This window comes from Mustelus asterias, chromosome 1 (genome assembly GCF_964213995.1).
Source record: "Mustelus asterias chromosome 1, sMusAst1.hap1.1, whole genome shotgun sequence".
Lineage (NCBI taxonomy): Eukaryota > Metazoa > Chordata > Chondrichthyes > Carcharhiniformes > Triakidae > Mustelus > Mustelus asterias.
In genome coordinates this window covers 18249059-18263512 of record NC_135801.1, presented here as the reverse complement: position 1 = coordinate 18263512, position 14454 = coordinate 18249059, and the positions used below count along the sequence as shown (strand labels likewise).

The 14454-nt window shown below is 41.6% G+C and overlaps 1 protein-coding gene across 2 annotated transcripts in view; it reads left to right on the top strand.

Moving 5' to 3' along the window:
• stx18 (syntaxin 18) overlaps positions 1-14454 on the top strand; it is a 160173-nt gene that overhangs the window by 128106 nt on the left and 17613 nt on the right. For both annotated transcript variants that reach the window (XM_078210140.1, XM_078210141.1), the window contains 4 exons: positions 1678-1744; positions 4064-4179; positions 5663-5748; positions 14367-14425. In XM_078210140.1, the coding sequence (XP_078066266.1) occupies positions 1678-1744; positions 4064-4179; positions 5663-5748; positions 14367-14425 (328 nt within the window). The remainder of the gene's footprint in view (positions 1-1677; positions 1745-4063; positions 4180-5662; positions 5749-14366; positions 14426-14454) is intronic.

Below are 14454 nucleotides of genomic sequence, written 5' to 3'. Positions count from 1 at the left end.
CCGATCCTTTGCCGCAAATGAAACAATTTGCCCAGATAGAATGGAGCTTCAGACTCCCAGGGCCCGATTTTACCATTTTGATTCAAAGTGCTGGGCGGACCTGAATCTGGGAGTGTTTCAGATCCGACTTTTAGACACATTCTCAGGCGCCCCCATAAGCACACTGCCTGAAAAAAAATCAGCGATTCTGAATCACGCTGCAGAAGCATGTGGGCGGGGCTTAACGCCCTGAAACACTGCAGCTCTGATCGGCGCCTTCAACTGCACATGCGTAAATTTTTAAAAAGTAAAACGCTCCCCTGCCACATCGCTCCCGGGCCGGATAATGCCTACCCCCTCGTCCCCACAGACATTGCACCACCCCCACAACATAACTTTATCCCGACAACCCCCCCTTACCCCCCACCAATTGCACGCAGAGTGGCAGCAGACCCCCCTGCCCCCCCCCCCCCCACTGATCGCACGCAGAGTGGCAATGGACCCCCCCCCCCCCACCCCCCCGAGAATAGCTTTTAGGAATAAACTCCTGCTCACCATCCCCATCCAATAATTCACAATGTGCAATGATGACTTTAATTTTCTTTTTACTTAAGACTGGCATAACCCGAGTCAATGATAAGGAATTACATTTTGAAATCATTGACCCCAGGTTGGAGAAGCAAAGTGCCTCTCTGTTAGGCGGCATGATGGCACAGTGGTTAGCACTGCTGCCTCACAGCGCCAGGGACCTGGGTTCAACCTGGACCTGCAGTTTGCATGTTCTCCCCATGTCTGTGTGGGTTTCCTCCGGGTGCTCTGGTTTCCTTCCACAGTCCAAAGATGTGTAGGTTAGGTTGATTGGCCATGCTAAGTTGTCCCTTAGTGCCAGGGGGACTAGCAGGGTAGATATGTGGGGCTACAGAGATAGGGCCTGGGTGGGATTGTATTCGGTGCAGACCCGATGGGCTGAATGGCCTCCTTCTGCACTGTAGGGATTCTATGAACGGAGACATAATATTTTCCAAACTTGAATTCAGATGAACAAACACTATTTCTTCCCCCACCCCTCCCCAGATTCTGAACTGATCAGCAAAAAGGGCCAACCAATACTTTGGGAAAGAGCAAACGATTTGTGATGAACACAAACCCTAAGTTAAAGCCCTGTCACTTTACATGTGTCCTGCAATGCAAAGATTTTACATTGAAATTTTCATTTTGACAGAAGAATAAATGAACAAAATTGAATATTGTTCCACTTACCATCTGGTGAACCTTGCTTTTGATTGTTGGAATTACAGAGGGAGACCGGACACCTCCCATGAGGAGTAAAGATTTTGGGAGTCCAGCAGTCCCCCGGGGCTATTTCCACAGAGTCATCCTGGTGGTTGACTGCAGAGGACTGTTGATGGCGATCTGTCTGCCTGTCAGGCCCATCCTCGCAATCTGACACAGCTGATTTGCTTTGGGATTGGGAAATAGTTTTTTTTAAAATCCGCAACAAACAAAATCATATTCCCCAATTTTAATGTCCATTCTTTGAGCTTGTGTGTACTTGGTGAAGCAGTACAGTTTGAATCCTTCCTTAACAATAAAATGCTTGTGTTGCTGGGGGTTGCGAATTTACCCCCAAAAACGTGTTATGTAAAATAATTACCTTTTTGTTCAGGTTTAATATATCTTTTCTTTGTAATTTGGCAGATGTGTGTAAAGTGTACTCTGAACAAAGAGCAATTCGAGTCAAACGGGTAGTGGACAAGAAAAGATTGTGAGTACAGTAAAATAATGATGCTCAATTTTAAAGGACAGCCTGCGATTTGGGAAGCGATGTAGTGGGTGGGATTTTCCGGCCGCACTGGCCACGAAAACGGGAAGTCCCGCCCGAGATTAACAGACTTTTCTATTTGATTTTCTATGCCTTTTAACTTTGACAAAGGGTGATCTGGGCTCGAAACTTCAGCTCTTTTCTCTCCTGACAGATGCTGCCAGACCTGCTGAGATTTTCCAGCATTTTCTCCTTTAGTTTGGGACTTTTCTATTGACTGCCCCTCACCCGCTACGATTCCTGTGGCGGGCGGAACGGGAAAATTCACCCGATTGACTGAAATTGATCCTCCCGAGAGTACAGCAATGTTATATTTTCTCAGTTCCGTCATTATTTTTGGTTTTCCATTAATTATTCACTGCTAAAAGTGTGGTTATCACCAGTTGTAATGGCATGAACAGAATGTTCTGCGAAAGCTCGGTATTTAAGTTAACCTTTCAATTTAATAAAGCTTCTGGCAGAGAATTCATATTTGACAATTCCTTTCCATCAATCTGTTGGTTGAACATTGAACAGAGACACAGGCCGGAATTTCCTGGCCCCTCCTGCCAGCTAGGATCTTCCAGTCCCGCTGAAGTCATTGGATGCTTGAATGGCTCGCCACATCGGCCGCGGGGGAATCCCACTACGGCAGGGCTGGAAAATTCCAGCCCAAATTAAATGTTACTCCACACACAATGAGGGAGTGTGGGAGCGAGTGAGGAAGAGAGCGAGTCAGGGAACATTTGGAGAGCAAATAGTTCGCCACTGAATTATTTCTTTGCTTTCTTGACCAGCAAGTCATCAGCTATAGAGAGCACTCAGTTTGCACTAAAACTCCACACTGAGGTTGTGGGTCGTTTATAATAGTGATTATAGGAATTTTAAACACCCCCTCTCCTTCCCCCTCCCCCAAATCATGGGTGCGTTTGCGTTGCATGAGATGTGAAAAATTTTTTAAAACCCAAACTGACTCCAAACCAGCCCACTTCCAGCTCTCACAGAGGTGTGGCAGTGGATGGGCCACCAACCCATCCCCAGGCTAGCTAGCTCAGTTGGTTAGACAGCTATCAAACTAATGCAAGCAGCATGGGGTTCAATCCTTATTCCGGCTGAGGTAGATTTAAGACCCTGCCTCCTTACCCTCCCTGCAGTTTTTAAAAACAAATCACAGCACTTTGCTGTAGTTCAGCAAAGAACTTCAATAAAAAGAATCAAAATTACAGAAAATTTAAGACTAACTCGTTTATGATATCTCCATTGCAAACAGACCACTGAGACCAATTTGTCATAGTGTTTTCATTAGAAATTATGCTGCAGTTGAAGATATCACAGCTCAACTGGGCCAATTTCAGTGCAGATGGAACTGTTGTAATTATGCCCATGGGTGTTCAGTTCATTTGGTTCCACATTGAGAACAAATATGAAATGCCATTATATGGCCATGTTAATATCGCTTGGGTGAATAGTTAGTGGTGGTTTGCTGCTCTGAGAGTTTCTGTAATTACTGTAAAGCGATTCTCTGCTTTCCGTCTGTCTGCTTTCTTGCTTTTTCGCATGGTTTTAAACAGAAAACAGAAGGGATGTTGATTGTTCCTGATACTTTGGTATTTTTGCTTTGCCTGAATTTGGTTAACATACAAGATGGTCCATTTGAGGCCATGGCCTAAAGTATTCCCATGATTTCCACAGATTGCTTGGTAAGTTTTGTAGCAGTCGCTTGTGGTTAAGATCTAATTGCAGCCAAATATTTAGCTCAATACGGCAGCACTGAAATAACAAACTGAACCAGGATATTCGGGCAAGCGAGAGGATTGCGTGACCATAAGAAATGGAGAGAGTGAACATTTTATGTGTAACGGAGAGAGCAAATGAAAGTGACAGCTGAAAAGTAAGTCGAGAAATCTGTTGAAGCGGGGAATGGAATCGAAATATAATACAGAAATAGAATATGAACAGAAGAAACGCACTAGATGAAATAATAAATCAAATTAAAATGCACACAACTGCACAGATGGCTCATTTGCTCCGGTTATTTGTAGCAGAGCCACGCAGATCATTAATAATTGCTTTTCAGATATCATTTATAGCGTAAGCAGTGAAGATAGCCTCTGAGGTACAGGAATATGAAAGCTAGCACGATTGACTGAGGTAAATTGTGTATATTTATGGTAATGTTATTTTTGCTTTGTAGAAAGTTATGATCTTATAAATCAGGAAATTTAGGGTTCGGTACATCTAAGCTGTGTTTGCACACGGTTCTGACAGATTTATTTTTCACAGGTCAAGACTCGAACCTGAACAATATAGCAACAAAACATTAGTATCATCTTCGGAGCGTATTCCTTCCATCAAGCCCGAAAATTCAGAGGAGCCAGCCTTAAAAGATGAAAGCAATGGTTTGTAACAGTGAATGTAGTGAATGGCATGTGATTTGTGATGAAAGAAAGGCCTTGTTATTTTCCGAAGCAATGAAAATGTATTAATAGTTGTTGTTTCTTTTCCCACATCTAATGGTGTACAACGCAGATTTTTCTTCTGTTCCAATAGCATGATTTTTCCTGTCACTTTCCTGTCACCAGAGGCATATAGTTTGGGGTGCGCCACTCTGCATCAAGCATAGCTGACCAGTGAGCCGCCCTCTCTTACCACCTGCCATTGACGTATTTTGCAGGTTGATACATGACCTGTTTGGCCATGTTAGACCATAAGACCATAAGACATAGGAGCGGAAGTAAGGCCATTCGGCCCATCGAGTCCACTCCACCATTCAATCATGGTTGATTTCAACTCCATTTACCCGCTCTCTCCCCATAGCCCTTAATTCCTCGAGAAATCAAGAATTTATCAATTTCTGTCTTGAAGACGCTCAACGTCTCGGCCTCCACAGCCCTCTGTGGCAATGAATTCCACAGACCCACCATGTGTTATGAACATACCTTCTTTGGCCATCAAGTCCTGGGGTGGGACGTGAACCCAGAGCTTCTGACTCAGAGGCAAGAACGCTACCTATTGTACCACAAGACCTTCGTGTATTAATAGCAACTGGTAGAAAATGAACGCAAGCAGATGATAGAAGCTTGAAGCACCAGAAGACTGAATTTACCAAATGGAATGTAGCTAAAACTAGTAGAATTGTAAACATTATCTTAATTATTTACATGATGTAGTGAATTTAAAGATTTTGTGAAATACTATGCAGTAATAAGTCGAGAAATTAGAGCTCTAATTGTCCACTTTTTCACAAATCAGTGAAAGATGGTCACAATCTATACAAAATGTGAGTTTGGCTTTACACTTGTACAGCTAAGATCTCTCATTCCTACGATTAATCAGAGAATTTTAATCATTTTAATTCAGGTCTGAGATGTTTGGGACGGAGGTACTTAAAACCTGAAAGAGAGACCGTGTGGGTGAATTGAACTGATTCGTCTGTTTGGTTGAGGCATATTTTCCTTCTGTAACTTTGATCTCCTTGAAGTTAGCAAAGTAATGTTGGAAGTGAACAAATTTATTTTAGCTAATGTAGATAAGGCTGGCAAAATAAGCTTTCCTGCGATTCAGTTTGCTTGAGAGGCAGATTTGGGAAACTTATTAAGTGCAATGCCTGTTACGTAGATTATATAGAGTTACATAGAATTTATAGCATGGGGACATGATATTCAGACAACAGGCCAGTAATGATGTTTATGCTCTACATAAGCTTACTTCATCTCAGCCTGACTTAGGGCAGCACGTGGAACGGTTCTATAGTTAATACCATATTCTTCTGTTTGTTTTCCCCTCATGCTCATCCGAGTTCCACTTCAATTCCTTTATGGTTCATTTAAGTACATTTGTGATAAGATTGTACAATGTCAATATTAAAATTACTTTTCACAGATAAAACTTTTTCAGAGGTACAGGATAATTTGGATCTTTGGGAGGAATCAAAAGAAGATGAGCTTTCACCGGAAGAAATTCAAATGGTAAATTCTGTTCTTAAGCATAGTTAAGTACTTAAATACTTGAACAAAGTCCTTAACTTGTTCACCAGATGTTTGTTTTCGAATGACTTCAGCTGTAGTCTCTGATCCCAGAAAGATCCCAGATGATTTCTTTTTAGGCAGTAAATGGTAATTTGTACCACGGTATCTTTTTTTCTATTTCCGTGACTTCAGTAATGAGGAGTTTTGGTACTGATTTATGGCCCTCATTCTTCCAAAGCAATTTAACCTTCACACATCCTTTCAGCCAACTCTTTCTTTGTTTCTGAGCTATCATAAAGTTCAGAGTTCAGTTATTGTGTCACAAGTAGGTTTACATTAACACTGCAATTAAGTTACTGTGAAAATCCCCTAGTCGCCACACTCCGGTGTCTGTTTGGGTAACACTGAGGGAGAATTTAGCATAGCCAATGATACTTTATTCTTGTAAAAACAGCAAATGTTGGATATACTCAGCAGCTCAGGCAGCATTTGAAGACAGGGAAACGATTCCGCTCTAGACCTTTGGTGAGTCCTGGAAAACTCTCTCTACTTCTCTCTCCACAGATGCTGCCGGACCGGCTGAGCATATCCAGCATTTTCTGCTTACATTTCGGATTTCCAAAGTCCGCAGTATTTTGATTTTGTAATTGTCTGTTTTACATTGTCATGACCTGCAACTCCCTAGTTCCCCAGCGTCACATTTAGGAGTAGGGGGCACTGCAATGATGTGCTGGGGATCCCTCCGGGAAGTTCCCACAATGAGGTTTATCCAGCAATTGTCCAGATGTCCCCTCCCCCCTCCCCTGTAAACCACTTCCCAGTGAAAATTACCTGCTCCCTTTTCCCTTTAAACATCCCCTTTACGGCAGCTACTGCCATAAAGAGAGGGAGCCATGATGTGGATTGGGTTGGGCACAGTAAGAAGTCTCACAACACCAGGTTAAAATCCAACAGGTTTATTTGGAATCACGAGCTTTCTGAGTACTGCTCCTTCATCAGGTGAGTGGAGACACTGGAGTCACTCCCAAAGGTCGTGATTCCAAATAAATCTGTTGGATTTAACCTGGTGTTGTGAGACTTCATAAAAAGGGGGGGTTAATGAATTTGTGTAAGGAGAGCTACAGTATAGGGTATATCGTAATGAAGGTTCCTTTTGCAGGTAGTGAGAATTGGATTAGTTGGTTTCAGAAATGCATCTTCTGAGTAGGATTACGTGAATCAAAGTACACTTTGGAAGTCCTAGCAGCTGAAATAATGAACGAAAGAACATGCATTTATGTATCACCTTTCATAACGTTCGGACATTGAAAAACATTTGTCAGCCAAAAATTGAAGTGCTGATACTTCTGCAATATAGGGCAACATAGCAAATAACCAAATAAAATGCTTCATCATGTTAATTGAGTATTCACAAAAATGCCAGGTTGCTCTTTTTCAAATAGAGCCATACAATCTTTTACCTGAGAGTGAAAATCATCCCTCAATTCAACGTTTCATCTGCTGGACCATATTTTGGCACTGCAACTCTCCCTCAGTGCAACAGGAAGCATTGGCTTAGCTATGGAGCAAGGTGGCACAGTGGTTAGCACTGCTGCCTCACAGCTCCAGGGACCTGGGTTCGATTCCCGACTTGGGTCACTGTCTGTGTGGAGTTTGCACTTTCTCCTCATGTCTGCGTGGGTTTCCTCCGGGTGCTCTGGTTTCCTCCCACAACCCAAAGATATGTGGGTTAGGTTGATTGGCCATGCTAAACTGCCCCTTAGTGTCCCGGGATGCGTTGGTTAGCGGGGCAAATATGTGGGGTTACGGGCATAGGGCCTGGGTGGGATTGTTGTCGGTGCAGACTCGATGGGCAAATGGCCACCTTCTGCACTGTAGGGATTCTATGATTCCATGTGCAATGTGTATTCAAGTTCCTAGACTGGGACTTAGATTCATCACTGATTGACTCAAAGGCATTACCGAGTCAACGCTGACACAAATATTTGCATTTACTCAATATGCTCAGGTATAAAACTGAAAATGTATGTCACTAATTGGGGTCAAATTATGGGAATAATTTAGCATGCTGGTCAAGGTCTCACTTAGTTAGCATCCTATTTCGTAAATTAAATTTCCAAAATCTGTGGATTCCTTATCAGCTGTTGCTTCAGTATGTTCCTCCAGTACTGAGATTTTTAAGTAGCAACTTTCTCTCATCTCCTGACTTCAGGTTAAGCTGCTGCTACCAATTTAAAATCTGAAGACATTTTTGAGGATAAGGAATATTAAACTCAACATTGAAGATTAGGACTGAAAGCAAGAGTCAAGGGTTGACATTTAAATGTCACTACAGTGGGAAAGCACAATAGAAACTGTTATGAGGGAGAAGAAAATAACATAGATGTGAACATTATCCAACAGGGGGAGTATTTTGATGGATAATATCTTTGATGTTGACTTCCATGCATAAAGGGACACATTTTTGGGTTTTTGTCAGTTGGATTGGGTGTGGGGCGGTGAGGGTTCCGATTACATCATAGAATCCTACAGTGCCATTCGGCCCATTGAGTCTGCACCGACCACAATCCCACCCAGGCCCTATCCACATAAACCTCATGCATTTACCCTAGCTAGTCCCCCTGACACTACAGAACAATTTAGCATGGCCAATCCATCTAACCCACACATCTTTGGGCTGTGGGAGGAAATCAAAGCACCCGGAGGTAACCCATGCAGACATGGGGAGAATGTGCAAACTCCACACATTGAAATCGAACCCGGGTCCCTGGCGCTGTGAGGCAGCAGTACTAATCACTGTGCCACCATGCTGCTTTATACACAGGTACCATTGCTAGTAGTCTGTGAAGTTATAATAGTTGTGCAGACTATTACCAGATCTACTGAACAGGCTGCAGAGGCTCTTTTCTCTAGAAAAGAGAAGGCTGGGGGGATGACCTATTAGAGTTGTGTAAAGTTATGAAAGCATTTAGTAGGTAGATATAAAGAGAAAATGTTTCCACATGTGGAGGACTCCATAACTAAGAATAATAAATTTAAGATGGCCACTCATAAATCCGTTAAAGAATTCGAGAGAAACTTCTTTACCTAGGGAGTGATTAGAAAGAGAAATTTGCTACCACATAGAATAGCTGAGGCGGATAGCATGAGAAAAGCTAATAGAATATTATAATTTATTATGAGGGGAATTTATTGCAAATGTTGGGACGTTATGTTTCAGTGGTGCAAGACATTGTTGAGGCCACCATGGGAGTGCTTTGTACAGTTTTAGTCTCCTTTTTTAAGGAAAGATGCAAATGCATTAGAAGCAGTTCAGAGAAGGTATACTAGACTAATACCAGGAATGGACAGGTTGTCTTTTGAGGAAAGGTTCGAGAGGTTAAGTTTGTATGCACTAGAGTGTAGAAAAGGAAGAGGTGACTTGATTGAAACATTTAAGATCCTGTGGGATATTGACAGGGTGGACGTGGAGCGGATGTTTCCTCTGGAACCAGGGGTCACTGTTTATAAGGGGTCACTCATTTGAGACAAAGATGTGGGGAAATATTTTCTCTCGGGGTCATGGGTCTCGGGAACTCTCTTCCTCAAAAGGCAGTGGAAGCAGAATCTTTAAATATTTTTGAGTCGTTGATAGATTCTTGATTAACAAAGGGATGAAAGGTTATCTGGGATAGGCAGGAATGTCGGGTTGAAGTTACAAGCAGATCAGCCAGGATCTTATTGAGAGGTGAAGTGGGCTGAGTGGCCTACTCCTGCTCCTAATTCGTATGTTCATAGATACGTGAAAGGAAAACACATGAGGGAGAAGAAAGTAGAAGGATATGCTGATAGAGAAGAGATGAAGTACAGTGGAATTAAGGAGGCTTGCGTGGAGCAGGGGAGGCGATGGCCTAGTGGTATTATCGCTAGACTATTAGTCCAGAAACTCAGCTAATGTTCTGGGGACCTGGGTTTGAATCCCGCCACAGCAGATGGTGGAATTTGAATTCAATAAAAAAAGACAAATCTGGAATTGATGACCATGAAACCATTGTCGATTGTTGGAAAAACCCATCTGGTTCACCAATGTCCTTTAGGGAAGGAAATCTGCCATCCTTACCTGGTCTGGCCTACATGTGACTCCAGAGCCACAGCAACGTGGTTGACTTTCAACTGCCCTCCAAAATGATCTAGCAAGCCACGCAATTCAAGGGCAATTAGGGATGGGCAATAAATGCTGGCCCAGCCAGCAATGCCCATAACCCATGAACGAATAAGAAAATAAAATTAACACTGGCATCAAACCGGCATCTATTTCAATTCTATAAGTTCTGAGAGTACAATTAAAAGAATTAATATAAAATTAACATAAAAGAGTGGAGAAAACATGATAGTTGCAAAGAAATGTAGCTTTATTAAAATGAGTTAAAATAGTAGCTATCAGTGTTGTCTTTACTGAGCTCAGGCAGCAGTTGCTAACTAGCCGTAAGCCTGATTTGTGCATTCCAAAGTTACTAAGTTTCACTCTGATTTTATTTGAATGATGTTCAGACAAACAGTTTCCTTGCTGCACTGAATGAAGCAGGGTATGCCAACCCTCCCGGCGTACGCTAACATTTCTCTCCTCGACACCAGTGCAAGCAACCTGGGAAGAACAAAAAAGAGAGGGGCCTTAAAAAAAGTTACATTCATTTTCTTTGAATACTTCCATTTATTAGTTATGAAATCATAGAATCTATGGCACTGAGACAGGCCCTTCGGCACAAACTGGTCCATGCTGACTGAAAAGCCCATCTAAGGTAACCCCATTTGCCTGCATTTGGCCCATATCCCTCTCAACCTTTCCTATCCGTGTATCTGTCCAAATGCCTTTTAAATGTTGTCAATGTCCCTGCCTCAACCACTTCCTCCAGCAGCGGTTTCCACATACGTATCACCCTCTGTGTAAAAAAAGTTGCTCCTCGGGTTCCCATTAACTCCTACCCCTCTTACCTTGAACCTATACCCTCTAGTTCTCGATTCCCCAACCCTGTGAAAAAGACTGAGTGCATTCACCCTATCCCCATGCCTCTCATGATCTTATACACCTCTATAAGATCACCCCTCAGTCTCCTACGCTCCAAAGAAAAAAGCCCTAGCCTGTCCAACTCTCCCTATAACTCAGTCGCTTGATTTGATTTGATTTATTATTGTCGTATGTATTAACATGCAGTAAAAAGTATTGTTTCTTGTGTGCTATGCAGACAAAGCATACCGTTCATAGAGAAGGAAACGAGAGAGTGCAGAATGTAGTGTTACAGTCATAGCTAGGGTGTAGAGAAAGATCACCTTAATGCAAGGTAAGTCCATTCAAAAGTCTGACAGCAGCAGGGAAGAAGCTGTTCTTGAGTCGTTTGGTACGTGACCTCAGACTTTTGTATCTTTTTCCCGACGGAAGAAGGTGGAAGAGATAATGTCCAGGGTGCGTGGGGTCCTTAATTATACTGGCTACTTTGCCGAGGCAACGGGAAGTATAGACAAATCAATGGTTGGGAGGCTGGTTTGTGGGTTGGATTGGGCTACGTTCACGACCTTTTGTAGATCCTTGCGGTGTTGGGCAGAGCAGGAGCCAGACCAAGCTGTGATACAACCAGAAAGAATGAGTCCTGGCAACGTCCTTGTAAATCTCTTCTGCACTCTCTCCAGTTTAATAACATCTTGAAATCAATTTCACTATTTGCCATAAAGGGATTTGAATCCACGCCTGGGTAAGTGGTCCAGTTCCAAAACCTCTGGGTTACCTTTTTGACTTATTAAGCCTGTTCCATCCATTTTATGCAACTGAAATGAAATAACTGTGTCATGTGTTGATGATTAGAGAAAAGGGCTGTTTGATTCATAGTCAAGAATTATCCAGTCGAAAACCAAGAGTCAGTTCATTTTGGGATTGTTGTGGGAAGACCGTGTGCGTGAGGGCTGCCCCTTGTGACAACCAATGTCAGGAGCGAGGGGGTGGAATGGTTGGAGATGAAAGTTCACGTAATACAACCTCCAGAAATGTGTCAAACATTGTTGGCACTGTATATGCAACTGTGGGTATGATTTTGTTTAGAAACCAGCAGATATTTTTCAAAACCACTTGTATGTAATTTTCAAACTAATTCAAGCATTCTGTATCTTGAAGGATGAAGCCAAAATATTCCATGGGAGTAAGCTGGAATGATATTGAATGATGAAGTAATAACATTGAATCTTATTCAGTTAATTTGTTTGCTTTTCTCTCTCATCCCAGGATTATAATCGAGTTGTATTAACCAGTGCTCCATTTTAAGGTCTTCTGAGAATTTGGCCTTTGAGAAAATGCTGCATAAATTTTACATTTTGTTATGACCACAGCAGATGTTAATTGCTGTGCAAATCAAATCCCTAGAGAAATTTGGCTTACAGGCCATACCCTTTTTCATATTCCGAGAATGAGAAGTAAATGTACTGATCTCAGCAGAAAGAAGTCCAGTAACACTTTTGAGATTTTCAAAATTAAACGTAAAAGGCTCATTCGCAAGAAGGAAAGAAAATTTAAGCACACAAGATTACAATTACACAGTTAAAATTAGTCTTACAAAACATTCTCCTCAAAAGACTCCCTACTTGGTCAGACCGACAAGTAAACATCTTCCAGGCAATATTCCCTTGTAGCTGTTTAATCCAGTAATAATACCTACGATTTAATAAAGCAATAGCACGCAACTTTCAAATACTTGCAGTCTGCTCTGGAAATCGAGGACTTCAGAAGTAGACTGCTTTTTTCAGCCCAAATTTTTCTGGCTTGACTGGGTGGCTGATTCAAACTTCATATCTTCTCGCATCCCAGGGCTGTTTTCAGGGAACCTTCGTCATATAGCCAACGTCAAAGCTCTCAACAGTAATTCTAAAATATCCCTTTCTCCCTTGCATATCAGGTTCCATTGTTCTTTGAAACACAAATCCTTCCAAATATAAAATCTTCTGTGTTTCTATTTTATCTCTGCTTCTGCATCAGTAAACCGTAATAAAACCTCTTCTGTTTACCCTGTAAGATGCAAAAAATGTTTCTTGTCGCCTCTCACTTTTGTTTGATGTTCAAACGAACTTTCAACTTATCTCAAAATGCAAATGTTACATCCAACCTATTTACTTGTACCCCAAAGCTACCATAATATCTCATTACGAATGCAAACAAACTTCTCATCTCTACCCTTTTATGTCTTAAATCTCCCAGACAACCTGTCCCTAGTAACCTTTTTCCAGCTTAATTAAGTAACTTGCACAGACACACAACCTTCTTCACAGAATAACACAATATTCCCCAAAAGAGATTTTTAAACATAACATGGATTCTCATAATTTCCAATTTCAGTTCTCGAGTTGCAGTAATGTCTAGGGAATTCACTGTACGAGTCTTAAGGTATCAAAAGGCAGCAGAACCTGGACTCATTCTATTGCAACTGTGAACATTAAATATCATTGTGTTCATTTTATTGGTTTCTTACGCAAAGTATAGCTAATCTAGCAAATGCATCTTTGTACCTTCATGCACAGAAACTTTCCTGCCCCTTTTCAGTTACGTGGGTGGGCAGCATATTAGAGCTTATTTTTGTCCATATTATTTATTAAATATGAAGTATTTTTGTGCTTTTGCAAGATTTTTTTTCCCTCCAATGGTAAGAAAAATTGAAGTTGTGAATTGAACTGGTAATATTGATAGAAGATGATGCTAAAAGGTGGAGATCACACTAGTTGTCAAAGTGTTTCAGCATGCCAGTAAAGTATTCCATTCAATTTTCTTCACATTGAATAACATATAACTATCAATTTACTTGAACTTTGTGATTTGTGCATCTTGAATGTGCCCGAAGTTTGACGATAGTAATTTTTCTCTAAGCGTGCATGAATAGGAAAATATTAATACATGAACAATTGGAAGGGGTAGGACATTAGTGATTGGGAGGACGTTGGGGGAGGCGATGGCTTAGTGGAATTATTGCTAGACTATTAATCCAGAAACTCAGTTAATGTTCTGGGGGCCCGGGTTCGAAAGATGGTGGAATTTGAATTCAATAAAAAATATCTAGAATTAAGAATCTACTGATGACCATGAAATCATTGTCAGATAAATCTATCTGGTTCACTAATGTCCTTCAGGGAAGGAAATCATCCGTCCTTACCTGGTCTGGCCTTCATGTGACTCCAGAGCCACAGCAATGTGGTTGACTCTCAACCGCCCTCCAAGAGCAACTAGGGATGGGCAATAAATGCTGGCCAGCCAGCGACGCCCATGTCCCACAAATGAGTTTAAAAAAAACATTTGGATTTATACTAGCTCTTCATGTGTTTTGTGCATCCCCAGCCTCAGTCTCCTAATTTGCTGTGTATGCTGAAAGCTTATTACTGTGAAAGAAAGAGGCTGGAAGACCCAGACATCATCCTATAGTGAGCATTGGCAACAAACAAAAAACCTTTTGTGTGTGAAAGTTGTCTTTGCTGACAAATTGATTTGTTCGTTTTCTATTTTTATTTGAATTATGAAAGGGATTATAAATGAACCTGAAATGGTTCATGTTGGGAATATTCGTGTCTCTTAATTTTGTATAATAACTAATACTGTACTTTATTCCTGACAGTTTGAACAGGAAAATCAGCGCCTTGTCAGTGAGATGAATAGCCTGGTGGATGAAGTGAGGTAATTTTATATTAATGTGGCACTCTTGA